Below are 21,059 nucleotides of genomic sequence, written 5' to 3' on the forward strand. Positions count from 1 at the left end.
TAATATATACACACACATACATATATGTACATATATACACATATAAACATAATAATAGAGATTAATCCCGGTGGCAATTGAAGGCCTCATGTGATCGGTTATCACTGGGGATTCACTCTTTTAACTCTACTTGAGATAGTTCCGTAGACTCATTTTGCTGAATATTTGTTTATTTTATAAATAACATTCATACACTTAACATATTAACATTTATACATTTGAATAAGACATCATATTTTTACAATAATAACATTATATACAATTGCTTAGCGTCTGTGACGCTTGTATTGATGGTCCCTGGCGGGTTACAGCGGCACTTCGTGCTCGCAGACTGCAACAATGTTTTATAGAAGCAGTACATGTGGATTAACATTTTTCTCTAACTTTGTTCAGAATGAGACATTTATTGGTTAACAGTAAACTATGTTGGATTTATTGTTTAGCCACATTTCTTTTCAAAATGGAGGTGAAGTTCTTTTCTTGTTCAATCTACTTACATGTTAGTTATTTGTTATAATTAAATATGTTGTCTGTTTTTAATTGATTGCATTCATTTTCAACTATTGTTAAAATATGCGGATTACAGAAGAATTATTTAACTAGAGAATTTAGAATGCTAAAAAATACCGAAATATAATTTAGGTGGTAGAATTGAGGTAAGGGTAGGATTTGATAATGAATGGATTCCTAATAGTACAAGAGTCTAAAAGGAGAAAAAAAGGCAGTTATCTCACATTGATTACTTTAATGAAAACTATGTATGATCACTAGTCAAAACTGATGAGTCATTGATGCCAAGTATATGTAGAGGGAATAAAAAATGGCGGCTGTTTCAAAACCTTAAAAAAACATTAATTTTTCATTCGGAGCTTAAAACTCTATAACTTAAAACTACCAAAAACACTAGAAAATCTAAAAGAACATTATTTTAAGAAGAGTAAATTTTCTGAAATACGACCCATAGTAGAGCTATTTATATTTATGGTTCAATGGTTCTCGAGATATAGCCTTTAAAAAAACATTTCATAAAAATATACTGAAATATCAGTAGTTAGTTAATTTATTTTGAGAAATCTATATCTCAGGAACTACGTGATGTACAGATGTCTATTAGGCAGAAATCAAATTAAAGCTAGTTTAATGGACTATAAAGAAGGTTTAAGACCTTTTGACCGGAAATTTAACTTACTATAAAGTATTTTATGACACTTATTTTCGTAGGGGTATTAGTTTTTATGATATCCACAAATGAATATAAATTTGGCAAATGAAAATTTGTCATAACAACTATGAATGAATATATTTTACCAAATTTCGTGTAAACTACTACTCCTACGAAAATAATCATCATAAACTACTTTATAGCTCATTAAACTAGCTTTAATTTGAGTGCTAATATACATCTGTACGTCAAATGGTTTTTGAGATAAAGATTTTTCAAAATAAATTCACTGACTATTGATCTTTCAGTACGTTACAACAGTATACAACATTTTTATGAAATGCTGATTTTTAAAAAGGTATATCTCGAGAACTATTGAACGTAAATACCTCTATTAGGGCTTACATTTTAGCAAATTTACTCTACTTTAAATGATGCGCTCTTAGATTTTCTATTTTTATTGGTAGTTGTAAAGATATAGAGCTCCGAATAAAAAATTAATTATTTTTAAGGTTTTGAAACAGCCGCCATTTTTTATGACTAACTACTGATATTTCAGTATATTTTTATGAAATGTTTTTAAAAAGGCTATATCTCGAGAACCATTGAACATAAATGGTACTAAAATACTATGGGTCGTATTTCAGAAAATTTACTCTTCTTTAAATACTGTTTTTTTTTAGATTTTCTAGTGTTTTTGGTAGTTTTAAGATATAGAGTTTTAAGCTCCGAATGAAAAATTATTGTTTTTTAAGGTTTTGAAACAGCCGCCATTTTTTATTCCCCCTACCTATACATGGCAGACTCATCAGTTTTGACTAATAATTATACATATTTCTCAATTAAGTAATCAAAAATTCTCCTTTTGGGCTCTTGTACTAACTAATGTCGGAGGAGTTGACCGAAACGTAGGTGGGTGGATTGTGCTAAGACTGAACTTGTGGATTTGGGTTTGGACAAATGTGTGTAGACAGCGATTGATCGTTCATCATCGGGTTCACTAAGCCTTTTATTATTGTAAATAGTTGAAAGTAATAAATATATAAATATAAATGTAAAAAATAATGATAATTATTTACTTTATCGTAATTTTCCTTTATTATGATAATCTAATAAAAATTAGAAACTTGCAATAAATGCTTAAGTCAGAAACAAACAGCTGCTGAAAATTTCCTTCCCTATGAAATATGTCTAATCACAAGTTTCTTAGATACCTTTGAAAAGAACTCACTGTAATTGGTTACCCCATCAAACAATATTTGTGGGCTCCAGTCGTTATTTAGGCATTGAGAAAATGTTAATTTTTATTGGTTGTAGTTATTTTGCTTTAAACAATCCAACAAAAAATATTGAAGGGTAAAATTTGTACACAAACAAAAGTCAGTGTACAAATTGTAGTTTTCAAAAGTAGGTTTGTTTCTTGAAATATTTTTTTCGAAATTTTTACGGCAAATTCCAATTTAATATTTGAAAAATTCGTTATTGCGCATTGTTGACCGACAAGAAAAAATGAGCTTTATAGACCTTTGTAATGAGAGTATTTTTCCATAAAAGTGTACATGAGCAACTTTTGTCCAAGTTTTATTGAAGTATTGAGACTTATGAAGGCAGGGGCCTTCTAGGAAGGTGTAACCAAAATAACGTAAGAACAATAGTCAATATTAATTACTATGAATCAGAATAAAATTTTATTTATAGGAAAAAATGTTTTTAATGATGGAAAAATTAAGATTTATATTTTTACACCTGAAAATATTATGAAAAAAAAATAAATGCATTCCAACAGAAATTCATGAGAAATACAAAAGATTTAAACAATTTACAGGTTTTAGCTCAAATACGACAGTTTCCCACCAATGTGCCCTTCACTGTCGAAGCATATACATGTTACAGCCATCTTGACGGTAGCTGTCACTGTTAAAACATGTACTATCAACTACCATACAAAACCAAGGGCGTCTTTTTAACTCGCTTACTCGCTAACCTTTTTAACATACTCGTAAATGACGAAGCCGACCCCCACTCTGAGGAACCGACATCGAACACCACTTCAGGCGTCTTATTGACTCATGTATTCACAGCTTGAAGCCTCCAACCACTCTGTACTTCCCAAGGTCTCCCTCTTCACCGAAATATATAACTCGTCTACGCAATTACAGCCTAAAATATCGTTTTAAATAAGCCATTCTTTCCGTCACATGCTGACAACGAAATTTGATATATACAACTTAAATAAATAAAAGTCCGACGGAAAGTCCCATGGGTGCATGGGGTTGATGTCATGATACAAACAGGTTGAAGGTAGCATCTTTTTCTGAATAATGATAATTAGGGATAGGATTTTTATGTGCTAAAAAATCCGAAATATGTACATAAATATGTGCTAATAAATTGTCAAATATTAAAAAAAATGTATTAATAAATTTTGTATTATTCAACAATATAAATTACTAATTAATTAGTAATTTTATAGCTCAAGAAAAGTATGTTTATATTTTATAGAAATTATGTTAAAATATGGATCGGGTTTAAGACAAGGTGATTCTTTATCACCTATCTTATTTAATCTAGCACTAGAATACGTCATTAAAAGTGTGATGAATACCGAAAAGTGTTTAACTTTGGGTGGTAAAATACCGGTGCTTGGGTATGCAGATGGTTTGGTATTATTGAGTAAGAACAGGGAAACTATGGAACTAAATACAATCGCGTTAATAAACTCAATAAGGAACTAGGTCTTGAAATAAATACGGATAAAACGAAATACATGGTTAGCAGTAGAAACGCGACCAACTTCGGTGATATAGATATAGGAGGAAATACGTTTGAACAGGTAGATAGGTTTAAGTATTTAGGTTCTACGGTAACTAGAAAAAACGAAATTGATGAGGAAATAAAAGCTACGTTGAAGGCGGGATATGCTGGTTATTTTTCAATTTCGAAACTGCTTAGCTCGCGCCTCCTACCGAAAAACTTAAAAATTAGATTTTATAAAACTATTATCCTTCCCACTGTTCTTTATGGATGTAAGGCGTGGCCTCTTACACATTAAGGGATGAACAGCGTCTCAGGGCTTTCGAAAATAAAGTATTACGCAAAATGTTCGGACCGAAAAAGGATGAATTAACGGGAGAATGTAGAAGATTACACAACGCTGAATTAAGGGACCTACACCTATATAACAAAGTTATAGTATTACGGCGTATAAGATGGGCATGTAAGGTTGTAGGGCTTAGTAACGAGCGGATCCCTAAAATGGTATAAACACTGAACCAACGGGTAAACGTCCGAGGGGTAGACCGAAAGGTAGATGGGAGGATTGCGTTAAAAAAGATTTAATGGAATTGGGTTTTGAGGGGCATCACTGGAAGGATGTATGCATAGAGCGTTTGGTGGTATCGGCATCGAACCTTCGGGTTCGTTAAGCCTTGATTATTATGTTAAAATATGTACAAAAAATGTACTTAGAAAAAATGTACTTAGCTGTTCAATAACAAGACATTAATTAGTAATTGTAATTAAACTAATTGACTATTAATTACTCAGAATGAATTATGAACAAATTATAAATGGTATTAAAGAATAATCCTTATTAAAAAGAAAAAAAACTTTAGAAAAATATTTAAAACATTGAAATAAATGAATTATACAGCAGGATCAGTTACAAAATTATTGTAGATTAAATGTATTTTTAAATTTTCAAATAAAAATCTTCGTCGGTTTGACTGCAGAATGGACTAGTACCGGCTAAAAGATCTTTCAATATCTACTGATGTTATAGGGGCACACTTAAATGAAGCTATTTCCATTGCATCTTGTTCGGTATTCTGCATCACCTGGGCGGCTGTGTCATCATTTGTTATAATAAGGAATATGATTCTTGCTCTTTGTAATTGATTCTGAGAAATTCTCGATGTAATTCTGTGTGAATTATTGCCACTGCTTTTAATTTGTGTTCAAAGATGAAGATATAGAATTTAAGAAATATTTCAGAAAATATGTGATTTACAACAAAATATGCGAAATAAAAATGGCTTCTTTTGGCCAGAAATGTCTTGAAACATCTTTAGTTGTAAGGAATGGCAGATATCATGGTCAGGTAAAAATATGTGAAAACATAAAAATCCTATCCCTAATGATAATACATTTTAAGAGGCGGCTGAGGAAATTTGATTATTTGGGATTGTCTGTATTTTGTGTCTGTCTGTTGGTAAATAGGGCTCATCAGGATTGTTAAATCAATTAATTTAGTTACTTGTACTTAGACTAGTCTGAGTCTGTGTGTCTGCCACCTTTGCGGCTGTCCTGTCGGCGCCAGTGTCCTAAATAATGGGTTCGTACAGTACTGAAGGCTGTCAAAAAAATTTGTATGTCTCCTACTTTAAATTCTGTCACAGTCGGTAGTTCAAGTGTCGTATGCATGTGGTCCGTCTTGGATCATAGAAGTGAAGTATGTCTCACTATATAGTACAAGAGCTGGGAAGAAAAAAAAGCAGTTATCTCACCCCGATTTTTGATTACTCTAATGAAAACTAGGTATAACTAATAGTCAAAATTAATGATTCTGCCAAGTATAGATAGAGGGACTAAAAAATGGCGGCTGTTTAGAAACGTTAAAAAAACAATAATTTTTCATTTGGAGCTCTATATCTTAAAAACTATCAACAGCACTAGGAAATCTAAGAGAATATTATTTAAAGAAGAGTAAATTTGCTAAAATATTAGCCATAAAAGAGCTACTTACGTCCAATAGTTTTATAGATATAGAATAGAGATATAGCTTTTTAGAAAGTAAAATTTCTTAAAAATCTACTGAAAGATCAGTAGTTAGTGAATTTATTTTGAGAAATCTATATCTCAGAAACTATGTGACGTACAGATGTCTATTAGCACTCAAATTAAAGCTAGTTTAACGGACTATAAAGTAGTGTATGACCTTCACCTTCGAAAGAATAGTAGTTTTCATGATATTTGCTAAAATAAATTGATTTATAATAGTTCGGACAATAAGTTTGATTTATGAAAAGCTTCATTTCAGAAACCATTGGACGTACAGATGTCTGCCAGCACTCAAATTAAAGCTAGTTATATTTACTATAAAATAGTTAATTATGTTTATCTTTGTAGGAGTAGTAGTTTTTATGATATTTGACAGAATAAACTCACAAAATGTTAATTTCTAGTTGTTTTTATAAAATGTTGGCTTTTTAAAAAATATATTGTGTCTGCCAACACTCAAAATAAAGGAAATTTAACTTACTATAAAGTAGTTTATGATACTTATCATTGTAGGGGTAGTAGTTTTTATGATATTCACATATGAACATAAATTTGGCAATAGAAAATTTGTCCGAACAACTATAAATCAATTTATTTTAGCAAATTGCATGTAAACTATTATTTCTATGAAGATAAAGATCATAAACTACTTTATAGCTCACTAAACTAGCTTTAATTTGAGTGCAAATAAACATTTGTACGTCAAATGTTTTTTGAGATATAAATTGTTCAAAATAAATTTACTAAGTACTGATCTTTCAGTACGTACCGTACAATATTTTTATGAAATGTTGCTTTTTAAAAAGCTATATCTCGAAAACTATTTAACGTAAATAACTCTATTAGGGCTCATATTTTAGCAAATTTGCTCTTCTTTAAATGACGTTCTCTTAGGTTTTCTTGTGTTATTATTACTTTTGAAGATATAGCTCCGAATGAAAATTTAGGTTTTTTTATCGCTTTGAAATAGCCGCCATTTTGTATTTCCCCATCCTATACTTGGCAGACTCATCAATTTTGACTATTAATTATACATAGCTTTCATTAAAGTAATCAAAAATTGGGGTGAGATAACTGCTTTTTTTCTCCTCTTGGGCTCTTGTACTAATACGTTTGAGTGTACCACCCTGAAACTGTTGGAGCCTCTTGGCCGTTGAAGGTAATATGTTGGTCAGCATAGGTGCTCCGTGGAACAGGGCACCTCAGCACACACTTTTTTAGATAATTAATTTGAGGCGGAGAAAAAGGTTAGGAGAAGTGAACCTGCTGAAGTGATTAAGCCTGTAAGACTTGTTCTTGACCTTCTTATTACAGTGGCGAGTTAGCGTCAGGTGTCTGTCAAGGGAACACCCATATATACATATATATATATATATGCTTCTTGCTGGTCTATTTACGTACACTGCCACTTTATAGGCTTTAGGGAGAGGACACTTGCTCTTCTGGAAGGAGAACATAATACAGTTGGTCTTCTTGGGTCTAACTGTAATATTCAGTCTTTTCAGTTTATTGGTTATTTCCACACAAGCCTACTCGCCTTCCGTAGAGCTGTCTCTGCAATGAACTACTGTAGATGGCTATATCTTCGGCAAACAATGTTTTTCTTTCTAAAAAACCGACTTCATGTGGTTTATAATAAAAATGGAAGCATTTTTGTTCTTTACTCAAGAATGGTAATTCAAAACATGTGTTGGTTCATCTTGAATTTACTGCTATTTTTGTGATTTAGGAAGAAAAAATGTTAAGCTTATAGAAGGCGGAAATTATGAACTAAATATTTTTATTCATCTATAGCTAAAAAAAATCTTAATTTGTTAAGGATTTCTCTTATTCTCTTTTAAGGATGAGAATAACCTAAATTTCGTTAGGTTATTTCGAATAGCCTAAATAACCTGAATTTCGTTCCTGCCAAGAATACAACTGCCTAATGAAAGATAGCGCAATAATGCAATTAGGAAAGATTGAATGGTCTCGGTTCGGGTCAGATTTTGTATTTATTCATTGTTTATTATTACTAATAATGAGAACTGATTTTTTTTTCTAATAAACAAGATTAACGGCACTTTAGAGGAATAATTTTTTTAAAAAATCGTCAGTTAAGCCCTATCAGACTATTTCAATGATGAAAAGACCTATCTGATATTAAAGGACACTTTATTGCTCATCGATTCACGTAGTTTTATGAAAACAGTTTGAGCTGTTTTCTCAAGGGAATCGAAAAACAATGTATATATAATGCGGTACTTTTGGCCAGTCAGTTTGCTATCCCATCCTAGGCAAAAAAAAGCATGTAGAAAAACTACCCATTGCTAGCAAGCGCTCTAAAAACATTTTTACAATTTAAGGTCTGGAAGCCATCTTCTTTTTAGGCACCTTGTTAGGAATGAAGGAGGATGCAAGGTTAGAAACTAGTGGATTTGGGTGATTAAGGAGTTTATAATAGAAGAAATGATATCTGGTTCGAGCCAGGTCGGTTACATAGAGAACATTAAGGTCTTTGTGGATGATTTTATTTGTGACAAAGTAAGGAGCATTGAGGATTTTAGATTAAAGGGTTTAATACAAGAGCCCAAGAGAAGAACAAAGGCAGTTATTTCACCCTAATTTTTGTTTACTTTAATGAAAACTAGGTATTATTACTAGTAATAATTGATGAGTCTGCCAAGTATAGGTAGAGGGAATAAAAAATGGCGGCTCTTTCAAAACAATTAATTTTTTATTCGGAGCTCTACGTCTTTACAACTACCAACAAAAATTAAAAAATCTAAGGGAGCATCATTTAAAGAAGAGTAAATTTGCTAAAATGTAAGCCCTAATAGAGCTATTTACGATCAATAGTTTTCGAGATATAGTTTTTTAAAAAGGAATATTTCATAAATATCTTGTATGGGACGTACTGAAAGATCAGTACTTAGTAAATTTATTTTGAACAATTTATATCTCAAAAATCATTTGACGTACAAATGTTTATTTGCACTCAAATTAAAGCTAGTTTAGTGAACTATAAAGTAGTTTATGATCTTTATCTTCATAGAAATAATAGTTTACATGCAATTTGCTAAAATAAATTGATTTATAGTTGTTCGGACAAATTTTCATTTGCCAAATTTATGTTCATATGTGAATATCATAAAAACTACTACTCCTATGAAGAAAAGTGTCATAAAATACTTTATAGTAAGTTAAATTTCCTTTATTTTGAGTGATGGCTGACGTATGTGCGTCTTATGGGTCTAGAGATATATTTTTTCGAAAATCCAACATTTTATACGAACAACTAGAAATTAACATTTTGTGAGTTTATTTAGTCAAATATCATAAAAACTACTACTCCTACAAAGATAAAGATTATTAACTATTTTATAGTAAATTTAACTAGCTTTAATTTGAGTGATAGCAGACATCTGTACGTCCAATGGTTTCTGAAATAAAGTTTTTCATAAATCAAACCCGTACTCCGAACTATAAATCAATTTATTTTAGCAAATATTATGAAAACTATTATTCCTACGAAGGTAGAGGACATAGACTACTTTATTGTACATTAAACTATATTTAATTTGATTGCTGTATAATCGACATCTGTACATCACATTGCTCCTGAGACATAGATTTCTCAAAATAAATTAACTGTCTACTGATTTTTCAGTACATTGTTATCAAATATTGCTTTTTAAAAGACTAAATCTCGAGACCTATTGGAAGTAAGATAGGAGCTATCCATTGGGGCTAATATTTCAACAAATTTACTCTTCTTTAGATAATGTTCTTTTAGTTTTTCTAGTGTTGTTGGTAGTTTAAAGATATAGAGCTCCGAATGGAAAAATAATGGTTTTTTAAAGTTTTGAAACAGCCGTCATTTTTTATTCCCCCTACCTATACTTGGCAGACTCATAAATTTTGTTTAGTAATTATACCTAGTTTTCATTAAAGTAATAAAAAATTGGGGTGAGATAATTGCCTTTTTTTTTCTTCCCGGCTCTTGTTCTAGTTGGAAATGAGATCGGAGGCCCAAAGCTAAACTCCGTACGTCCAGATTGGACTTAAAATACTGATCTACATGACTGTAAATGTAGATCAGTATTTTGTTAGAAGTTTAGACCGTGTGTCCAGTAAGTAGTTTCCTGTCTTTTCAGTCTTTTTTTAAATTTAATTGTTGACATTTACATAAAAATACATCTAGTAAATTTCATATTTGATCATAATGCTTTGATACAGGCATCTGACAATTACTGGCATTACTGGCAATTGACAGTAATCTAATAATATTTCTACATAAGAAGGTCTCGAGACCATCTTCTTTTCAGGTGCCTCGAAGAATAGTCAGGAATGGAAGAAGTTTAGAAACTGGTGGGTTTGGTTCGTTCGGGAGTTAAGAATGGAAGAATTGATGTCTGGTTCGGGCTAGATCGGTTCACATATGGACATTAAGACTTTATAATGGTTGATTTTATTTGTGACAAAGTAAGATGCATTGAGGATTTTACTTGAATAACTTAAAAATTATTTGTTTTTATATATAATCTTTTCACATTATTGAGACTGGTTATTATTGTCTAAATAAAATAAATTGCATCCAATTTAAGTCTCATAACACTCTTTATTTCTTTAAAAGTCAATACGTTTCAACCAATTCGGCCATCTTCGAGGACAATCTTAAATATAAATTTACACTCACATAAATAATTAAATAAATTTAATAAACTTTGGCATACTATTTTGTTCAGGTCATCAATTTCAGTCAAAATTACCCTATTTTGTCATTCTTCATATTAATAACAAGACTTTTAATTTCAAATCAACTTAACACTATTATAGGAGAAGTTTGTCGGGAGGTGCGGTCAAACAAAGAACAACATAAATAAACAAAACCATATTTATTTATTTTATGCCCTGTCGTTCTTTGTTGACCGCACCCCCCGAAAAACTTCTCCAATCATTAATCCACGGTCAACTATCTACACCTTAGCAATATTATACTTTGTTATCACAAAAAAAAATATTTTATTATAAAAATACAAAATAGGGTAATTTGACTGAAATGATCTAGGCAGAATAGCTTGTCAATAGTTCAAAAAGTTTTTTAAATTATTGACGTGTGTATATCCTTGTGGATTGCTGCATTGGCCGAAATTTTTTTTTTTATTTTTTTTTTTAATTAATAGATTTATTCATTGATAGATATTACAAACTGCCACACAGTTGTGGGCAATAGGTAATAGTGATGAATGATCTCATTCATACTAAAATTAAAAAAAAAAAAAAAATAAAATAAAAAAAAAAATATATAAAAACAACAAAAAAAAAACAACTCTCTGAAAATATATACAAACAAAAGAATAAACAAGATGAACATAACCAAATTATCTGTATGAAAAATAAATAAATAAAATAACATAATGATAAAATAATATATACAATATTTACACAATCGACCTGAGGGTCCCTGAGCCCACTCTATCCCCCACGTGTGAGGGGTAGAGCAGTGCTCAAAAGATCCCAACGCATCCCTTTCGCCGCATCACTGGTGGCCGAAACGTTTATCGCGTATTTAATTTATTCTGGCTGGTGAATGAGTAAATAATAGCCAAACTAGCTTTCTGTTTATTACGAATCAAAAGTCACCATTGCCCAAGATTCTTAAGTGTGGACTGATAGTGTTAGATATCTTCGTGATCTGAAAATCAATCTGGGTTTTGAATGACTGTCATTCCGATTGACCATCTAGGGGTCCCTATAGAATGTTAACAGCCTGCTGTCTGGTGGCAGAAAACTAAACTAGGAGCTAAGGGTGGTTTATATGCGAGCGCGTTGGAGGGTAAGGCCTCAGTCATAGCTTACCAGCATCTAAGCAGCTTGTGGGTATATTTCAATAGTTATTTGTAGTTCCTATTTATTGTATAAATATTGCTTAATATTATAAAATCCAATAGTAAAACGAACATTTTAGGTTACTGACTAATATTGTACCAATATTAGATTCACCTCCCTCTACTAGTATTTTTTTTCAATTTTGATTTAATTTTCATTGAGTTATAACTGTGGTATGTAGTAACTTTTGAGGATATTTTTAATTTTCTAAATGTTTTTCATTGCATAAATATATAATGTACAATATTTACCTTATTGTTTTGTGATACTCCCCAGATACTAAATACATTTTCATAATCAAACCATTTTACATTTTGATAAAACAGACCGAAGGGAATGAGAACCAAAACATTATTGAATTAAAATAAAATACGTAAAATTTAATAGAATAAAATACGTATCATTGAGTAACACGAAATACAAATCATTGAGGGACAGGTGTATTATTTACATCTATAGTCGATAGAAATATAGGTGAAAATTATGGCTTCTGTTTTATCAATATTTAAAATTAATTCCCATTTTTAAGGTGTTTAGATGTGTTTTTAATTAATAAGTATTTACAATTGTGTCAATACGATATGAAGAGGTATAAATCGCTGTATCAGTGGTAATTTTATGTAAACATTTATGAAGAGATTGAATAGTGAATAGGGACTTAGGCATGAACCCTGTGGAAGACTAGCAATGGTATGATACGTGGGGGATATTATGTTATTGGAGATTTTCTAACCTTATTTAATTCTTATACATCATACTTAACTGTGGAATTTTCTATTTATTTTTTTTTTAATGATTCTGATAGCATATCCAACTTTAAAACCGAATTAATACCGAATAATTGTTTGATTTGAAGAAGTGAAAAGAGCAAGATACTTACGGATTTAAAGGTTCATATCTCTTGTACCCATAATTCACCATCTCGAAACACTACCATTTTTCAAAATATTTTTTACAGGCACTGTTCGTCATGGAAAAATTTCTCAATGTTAACTTAACACTTCGAAACTGGAACAATTTCGGTGATATAGAGAAGGAGGAAATACATTAGAACAGGTAGAGAGTTTTAAGTATTAAGGTTCTACGGTAACTAGAAAAAACGAAATTAAAAATGATGTTAAAGGCCGATAATCCCGAAATTACTTAGATCGCTACCAACCTAGAAACCTGAAAATTATAGTTTACAAAACGTTCATCCTTCAAACTGTTCTTTACGGTTGCGAAACGTGGCCTCTTCCACTAAGGGAAGAACAGTGCCTTAACATTGAAGAAAATAAATTATTGCATAAAATATTCGAACTAATATAGGATGATTTAACCGGGGAATTTAGAAGGCACATAACACTGAATTGAGGGAACAACACTCGAAAAATATGATCGAAGTTATATCATTGGAGCAAATAAGATAGATTTATAAGATTGTAATAGTAACGAATGGATATTAATTAAATTAATACTTAACCGACGGGTAAACGTCCGAGGGGTATATCGAAGGGTAGGCGGAATGGTTGCATCAAGAGTTATTTGATAGGTTTGGGTTCGGTGTCACTGGATGAAATGAAAAATAGTTTATTAAGAATAAAAATATTATTCTGGGACTAGGTCCCTTTAGAACAATTAAAAAGGCAATTTTAATTTTATAATAACATTTATTGACCATAAAACAGTATAGTCACACTTAATCATAACTTATATACAGAGAAAAAAATAAATTAATTAAAAAACTAACTGAATAAATAAAAACAAAACAAAAAGTTAATTACAAAATATCTGTACTATTATAATAATGGGGCAGATTGGTGAAGCAAAATGTAGTGAAATATAAGGGATTTAAACGAGGGAATGGTTGCTACATGACGTATGTTAGAGGGAATGGAGTTCCAGAGATATGCAGCTTGGGTAAAAAACTATTTATCAAACGCAGCAATTCGGTGAGGTGGAGGGTAGATGTCAGATAAACGGGACCTGGTAGTACGACAGAGAATTTGAATTGCAGGTTTTCTAGGATACAGGAGGGGCGTTGAGTAATAATTGCTTGGAATAAAAAGAAAGCAAGTAAATACTGGCAAGGGAAGGATGAATAGGGCAACTTAAGCTCAGCGTAATAATGGGTGGATGGAATGGACAGGGTTGATGGGTGGATGGACATGGAGAGGGTTGATGGGTGGATGGACATGGAGAGGGTTGATGGGTGGATGGACATGGAGAGGGTTGATGGGTGGATGGACATGGACAGGGTTGATGGGTGGATGGACATGGACAGGGTTGATGGGTGGATGGACATATCTAGAGAGCAGAGTTAGGCAAAAATTAGCTATAGCTGAGACTAATAGTTAAAGTTGTCATGGATACGACGCTTATTCGTGAATGAACCATTGATAAATAAATATCGTATCCATGGAAATTTTAGCTATCAGTTTCACATTTTCCCAACTGTGCTAGAGAGGGGTTTGTGGTGTCGGTATCGAACCTTCGGGTTCACTAAATTTTTATTATTATTATAAGTATGTATGACCTTTATTACTGGACTAATTTTTATTTAGCTGTACATTAATCGATTCCTCACACATTTGAAGTTTGGGAGTTTACTTTATTTTATGAATGCTATATATTGTTCCTAAGGGAAACAATTTTTAATTTCACAATTGTTTAATGCCTCGCATTTTCAAGCTAATCGGTAGGCAAGTTTATTTATAAATTTCTTTCTTAGCCACGGACAAAGCAAATAACCAAGAATTGCTAATCTAATAAAATTCAAAATTCTGGTTGAACGATAATGAACATTAAACTTAACTTAAACTTCCAATAGATCAGTATAAATTCAATCAAAAATCAAACTTACTTCAATAAATCAATGAAAAAATTAAATATGAACATTCAACTAAATATTTCTAAATAATGATTAAATTGTCGAGGTGAGTGATATGACTAAACCATATGCAATAAAAAAAAAATTCTGCCCATGACTTTCTTGTTTCTTCAACATTACTTTTTCTTTTCTTGTGTGTTTATAATTATTAATAATTATTATTATTTAATGGCTTCCAAATAACTTTCACCTACGAAAAAAATTTTTTTTTAATAAATAACTAATTCTAAATTGTATATAAAATAATTTGCATTTTAAATGATTAACTCAACATATTAAATATATGGATTATACTTGTTGGTGCAACCAATCAATCTTCACTATAATCAGAGGAACAGAATTTTAACTGGGCTGTAATTAATATTGTTGTGATTGAACTGTCTTTTTTTTTAGTTAATTTTTTTTTGAATATTGGAACAAAATATTTTTTAAACTGCATTTTCTGTTTGATTATATTAATTTCTTTTAAATTGTTGAGCTTGAAAAACTTCCAAAGATGGATATAATCTATTCTATATTTTTCTTCATTGTACAACGTTTCGAGACAATTGTCCCATATCAATACACCTTTACAATCTTAAAAAATAAGTTATTTTTCTCAACAACTTTCATCTATATCATAAGTATTCATGTATATTTGTAATTTTTGTAATTATATTTACCTCATATTTTCAATTTCACAATTGAAATCATGTCAACAATATTTGATAGTTGAAAATTGTTTTACAGTCCAGTATTTAATTCATTTTCCTTCACTAATGGTGCATTCATCTCTCTCTGTAGCACAAAACAATGCTCTATATTAAACATTACATTACCTCTTTGGACCATATCTACATTTCCAATATGCTGTTTTGTTTTCTCCATATTGATAAGTATAATTTTATTAACCATTTTTTCAACCTACTCAAATTTCCTGACTACCATGAATATTATATATATTCTTACAAGGACCTGTAAGAATGGATTGGAACGCGCGATATTAAAACTTCCCTTCACGTCAAATTTTGAACGATCAAATTTAAAAATTTTCTCAGTAATCCATTAGTATTACTCTTACACGATTAATCTGAACGTCCGAATGACCTTGTATACAATAAATAAATTTACCCAATTTATTGGTTATAGATAATGTAAATTTGTATATATATAATGTATTGCATTATATTATAATGTATTCTGTAACCATATATAAAAATAAAGAGGTTTGAAAATAAAAAAAACAATTTATTGGTTGATTACAACATAATGAATTAATTTGACCTCAAAGATACCAGATTCAAAAAAGGTGAGCTTACTCATATACCGGTGGGAGGATGTTAATTAAGAAAATTCGCTAGCCTAATTTTTGTTTCTATGTTTTCGAACTGCACTAAATCCCTTCTCTTGTTCCAGATTCAAAATGGAATGGTACAACGCAGCATTGATCTTACTGGTAGTGGTTTCAGCAGCGGCAGAGAGCGAAGAGGCCTGTGAAACCCTCCCTTCAGAGATTCACATCACGAAAGGTATTACTTATAAGGATTCTATATCCCTTCGCTATTGGTGGATGTTTAAATATGTAAATAAACTATATAAATATCAGAATTTTAGAAAATTTTACAGGATAATTTTGCACCATAGATTGGGAATTCAGAGTAATCTCGCTAATCCGAATCAATGGCTGCAGGGGGGTGTTCGGATTGCTGAGAAGTTCGGACTAAAGAAAGTACTAAACAAAAATTTAGCCAAAAACAGAAATCAAGAATATGAAAGTACATAACAGTTTCTATTTATTATTTTTTTCGGGGGGGGGGAGGATTATAACATGGCTGGTATCGACCAGTCCTATTTTGGTGACTATGCTTTTGTTTGATTTTGCATCCCCAATTATGCTAAATGATTTAATTTCTTAAACTATAAAGTTGTCCATTTATATGTGAAAATGGAAAGTGGCTAAACAGGGGCAAAATATTTCTAACACCATCGTCTACCTTAGTGTGGCGTTGGATCGCCATCTCATATTCTCTTATCATGCCAAGAAGAGGCTCAAGTTTGACCGACTTAAATCTTACAGGCTGCTCACTTCATCGCAGCTTTCACTACGCCTGAAGCTACAAATTTAAAAAGCCATAATCAGACCGCCTCTTCTCCATGGTGTAACTTTAATGAGAAACCTCTACAAGACAACGCTGACCAAACTGCAGGGTTTTCAGGGTTCCATTTTTCGACGAATCGTCAAGGGGACTTCGCTTCAGAGGGCTAAGAGTAGTGGCTTAAAGAGCTTAAACTCCCCACTGTGCTGGAGTTCATAAGTCGCAGGCACATCAAATTTTTTGAAATTAAAATTGATTGAAGGCTTGTTCTAGCCCTCTGTTTCGATATATCGCCCCTCCACCTAGACCTGGGAGATGGCAAAGCACTGTCCTCTTAATCGACGTCCTCGACGATTTAGCAGTCTAAAGCCGTCTTACTTCACACCTAACCAGCGGAACGTCCCTTCACGTTCCATTAATTCCATGGCGCAGCCTTGGCTATAGTTGGACTATACCACCTTAGCTGGACTGATATTAACACCTTATAATGCCACAAGGCAATAAATAGGAGAAGGCATAAAGTATATATAGTACATTTCATCTATTATATATGCATGAACTAATTTATAATTCCTAATGAAGGATACGGTTCTATGCCCTGCAAAAAGCTCTCCGATACAAAAGTCTTTTCAGGAAAGCAAACCTTTTGTTGTACAAAACAATAATTAGACCAGTGGTAATGTACGGTAGTGAGACGTGGACTCTAACCCAGGAAAATAGAAGAGCTCTACTGGTTTGGGAAAGAAGAGTCCTAAGAAAGATCTTTGGAGCCGTTAAAGAGGAGCACAGGTGGAGAATCAGAAGCAATGACGAAATAAAGGATTTGTTTTGAGAGTCTGATATCCTCTGTGCTATTAACAAGAGCAAGCTAAGATGGTTGGGACATGTGGAAAGGATGGAGCCCATTGACACATGGAGATTTTAGGCTACCTAAAAGGATGTTAAATGGTGCACCAGGAGGAAAAAGGAAAAGGGGCAGACCCAGGCGTTGGTTTGGAGGATGATTTGGAGGACGATTTGAGAGGAATGGGAGTTGAAAATTGGAGGAGTATCGCTGGAGACCGAGAGGCATGGGAAAGAGTGGTGGCAGAGGCCTAGGTTCTACAAGGACTGTACCGCCCAACAGTGAATGAGAATGAAGGATACGGAAAAAATATAAGTGAAAAAAGTATAAATAAAAATAATCTTTGTATGGATTTATTTAAAACGTGATAAACAAAAAATGATTTCACCAACAAAATTTGTATTATACAATTTCAACTATTAATTAAATTAGTTTTACAGAATCAAATGATTTATACAATAGATATTATGTATTTTATGAACACTTTCATAGGAATTAGATTATCCGATATGGAAACTTAATAAAAATGTTTACTTTAGATTTTCACGGTAATTGCAATAACTTGCTAATATACCAGGAAATTAAAAAAGTCCTTTACATATGTGCACTTTTATTTCAAAACAAAAATATTATTGCCTACTGAGTTATCTAGAAAAAAAAATTAACTTTAATTTATTTTTTTAAACGCCAGTTCAGATTATTGGAGTGTTCTGAATACCGATTGGATCACGCTAATCATATAAATTCTACCACTGCTCAATGGTCAGAAACTTTTGGGATTTTTAGAAAATACTCTGGTTTCAGAAAAATAAAAATACATTTTTTTGATCCCGAAAACTCTCCGTCGCACTGCCATTAAGTTAATAACTTAGCAACCGATTCTGTTTCCTTCCAGAGGAATTCGACGAACTGGGCCGCCTGCAGAGGACATGCAGTGGGGACATAGCGGTGAACAAGTGTGAAGGGGCTTGCAACTCTCAAGTACAACCCAGCGTCATCACACCAACTGGCTTCTTGAAGGTATTTATAGTTTTTTTTTTTTAAATTATATTTATCATAGTAATTTATTTTTTTAATATTTGTTTTATTGTGTTTTATCCTTCATTATCTTTTTATTTTTTTACTTTCACTCATCTATATAGGGAATATACAGAAAGGAGAAGTATTGCGATCATCAAAAATTTCGAATTCTAGTTTTCGACGAAAATACTAATTTTAAAGTTGTCTCAGTCAAAATAACTCAAACAATATTTGGTGTATGGAGACAGCAAAGACCAAAAGCAAAAAGCCATACAAATATTAGATGGCCATATCGAGATTTTATTTAAAACTTTTTTTTTTTAGGATTTTCTCTAAAACAGCTCTAAATATGTTGATTCGACTCAGTGAATCAATGTAAAATTAACCGTATTCTAACCTAAATAGAAATTCCAAATTAAAACCAGAAACAGTTGTTCTTATATTTAAAACGATTCTCTGGTTCATAAGAAATAGCCAATACCATCGGGAATTACAAACTAGTACCAACAGTAAAAGGAGCAGTGACCTATAACTTTGGGAACCCAACCTCAACCTGAAGACTGAAACCCAGTCTGCTGCAGGACATTCTGTTATAAATTCTATATTTATTCATTCTCTTATCCACACTAATTCTATTTTATTTGTTATTATTATTTTTTTTTTCAAATTAACTTGTTTTTTTTTTACCATTAGAGAGCAATCGTTAGTTTTGTTAGGTCTACGAATGTTATTAATTTTACTTATCTCTTTTATTAAGAAGCATTATTTTTATCTATTTATTTTATCTTATTTTCTTTTAATTATAAAGTTGTGTATAGTTAGGGAAGTCTTTTGTACGAGACTATACCCACCCATTATAAATTGTTTTAAAAAAAAAAAACATTACCGGTTGCATCAACTATGCAAGACCCACCAGGGCGATCTGGTATTAAATAAATAAATACAAAAATGTAAAATTAGGTTTTTTTAAATATCAGATAGATCTTATACTCATTTAAATAGTCTGTAATTGTTAAAATATTTTTCTAAAGTAAGGTAGGGTGGGATTAGTGCGGTCCATAAAAGCACAAAGTCAATTTTAGAAATGGATATCAAAAATCAAGAGTGGCATTTAGTATTATTGTTTTATTATTATTGCTTGAATTATCGTTGATTTGATGCCTTTATTATCTGGCACACACAGCATTTTATTTTTATAAAAATTAGATTGTGCCCATACTACATTTGTCCCGCTCACCAGGGCAACTTCGTGTCTATTCCTCATTTACTTACGTTGTATAAAAGAGAGGCTAGTACCAAATATTATGTCTACATAATACTTCTAAAATCTGAGTTCCTCTCACAAAAATGCTAACTAAGTCTCTCAAAATGGTCTGTGTGTATGTGGTCAGCACAGCACAAAGGATATTTAGGGAGGGTAAATTCATGGGATGGGATGAACTTTTTCAACACTTCAAACCACTTTATAAAATAGATTTTGTCAAACACGGTTTTATCGATTTTGATTAGTCTTCGCATCTCAACGTACAATTAAATGATCTACGACATTAGGAATTTCCACAGAACTTTAATGGCTAATTTTCAAAATGGCTTACTCAATAGTACCTTCAATTTTGTTTGAAATAATTAACCATCTCACATATAAGTAACCATCTTAGTGAGTAAGGCGCCATGCTACAAACTCTAAGAACTCATGTTTGAATCAGGAAGATAGTCATTTATTTATTAATTGTAGCTTTGAGTTAACAATTTGGGTACGGGGGCACTCCGACGTCCATCCAGTCTCTATTATGTGAGAACCCTTGAATATTGAACGTGATTTTGAACTAATTATCTCCTTGTACAACCGCTGTCCCCTGTACTATGTGTATCCTTGACCCTTCATGAGTTATAGAGATACATATTTTGATTTTTTTTTTCACATTTATACTGTCAGAGAAAAGTAAATAAAAATAAACTATGAAAGGATTTGATAATTATCTTGTGGAGATATTATTATATAACATTGAAAATGATAAAGTTTTAAGAAAAAGGACTTATGTAACATATAAGGTCGTAAAAAGTAATGAGGAATAACGAAAAACGCATAAATAAAACAGGGTTTTAGCTTTACATTAACGTGACGAGGGCATGCGCAGTTAGCGTTTCCTTTTTACCATTCTGATAACTGTTGTCATGTCGGCATAGATATTAAATAACTACTCTTTAACTTGGCCTTTCAGGGAACAGCATAACTGATTCCATAAAAATATTTCTATTATTTACAATGTTGATTAAATAACAATTTAGCTTTGAATAAATGTTTAAGACGACGCAATGGTAAGTTTGTTTGTTTGGTTGTTTAGTGGCGCCAAACTTCATTGGTCATCAACGCCATTTATATTTTATTTAATTTTGCTAATATTCGTTAAATTTTATTTATTTTTTGATTTGATTATT

General features: G+C 31.6%; 1 protein-coding gene across 2 annotated transcripts in view; it reads left to right on the forward strand.

The window, feature by feature from the left end:
- The first annotated feature begins 11,772 nt into the window (after positions 1-11,772).
- The window catches only part of Pburs (Partner of Bursicon), a 10,751-nt gene continuing 1,464 nt past the window's right edge, over positions 11,773-21,059 (forward strand). Inside the window, exons 1-3 of one of the 2 annotated variants that reach the window (XM_014417089.2) lie at positions 11,773-11,799; positions 16,077-16,189; positions 18,496-18,620. In XM_014417089.2, coding sequence (XP_014272575.1) covers positions 16,084-16,189; positions 18,496-18,620 — 231 coding nt within the window. In that variant the 5' untranslated portion in view covers positions 11,773-11,799; positions 16,077-16,083. Of the gene's footprint in view, positions 11,804-16,076; positions 16,190-18,495; positions 18,621-21,059 lie in introns of both variants that reach the window. The other variant, XM_024358755.2, reaches the window with a different exon arrangement.

This window comes from Halyomorpha halys, unplaced genomic scaffold, assembly GCF_000696795.3.
Source record: "Halyomorpha halys isolate HHAL.00 unplaced genomic scaffold, Hhal_1.1 Scaffold146.1, whole genome shotgun sequence".
Classification (NCBI taxonomy): Eukaryota; Metazoa; Arthropoda; class Insecta; order Hemiptera; family Pentatomidae; genus Halyomorpha; species Halyomorpha halys.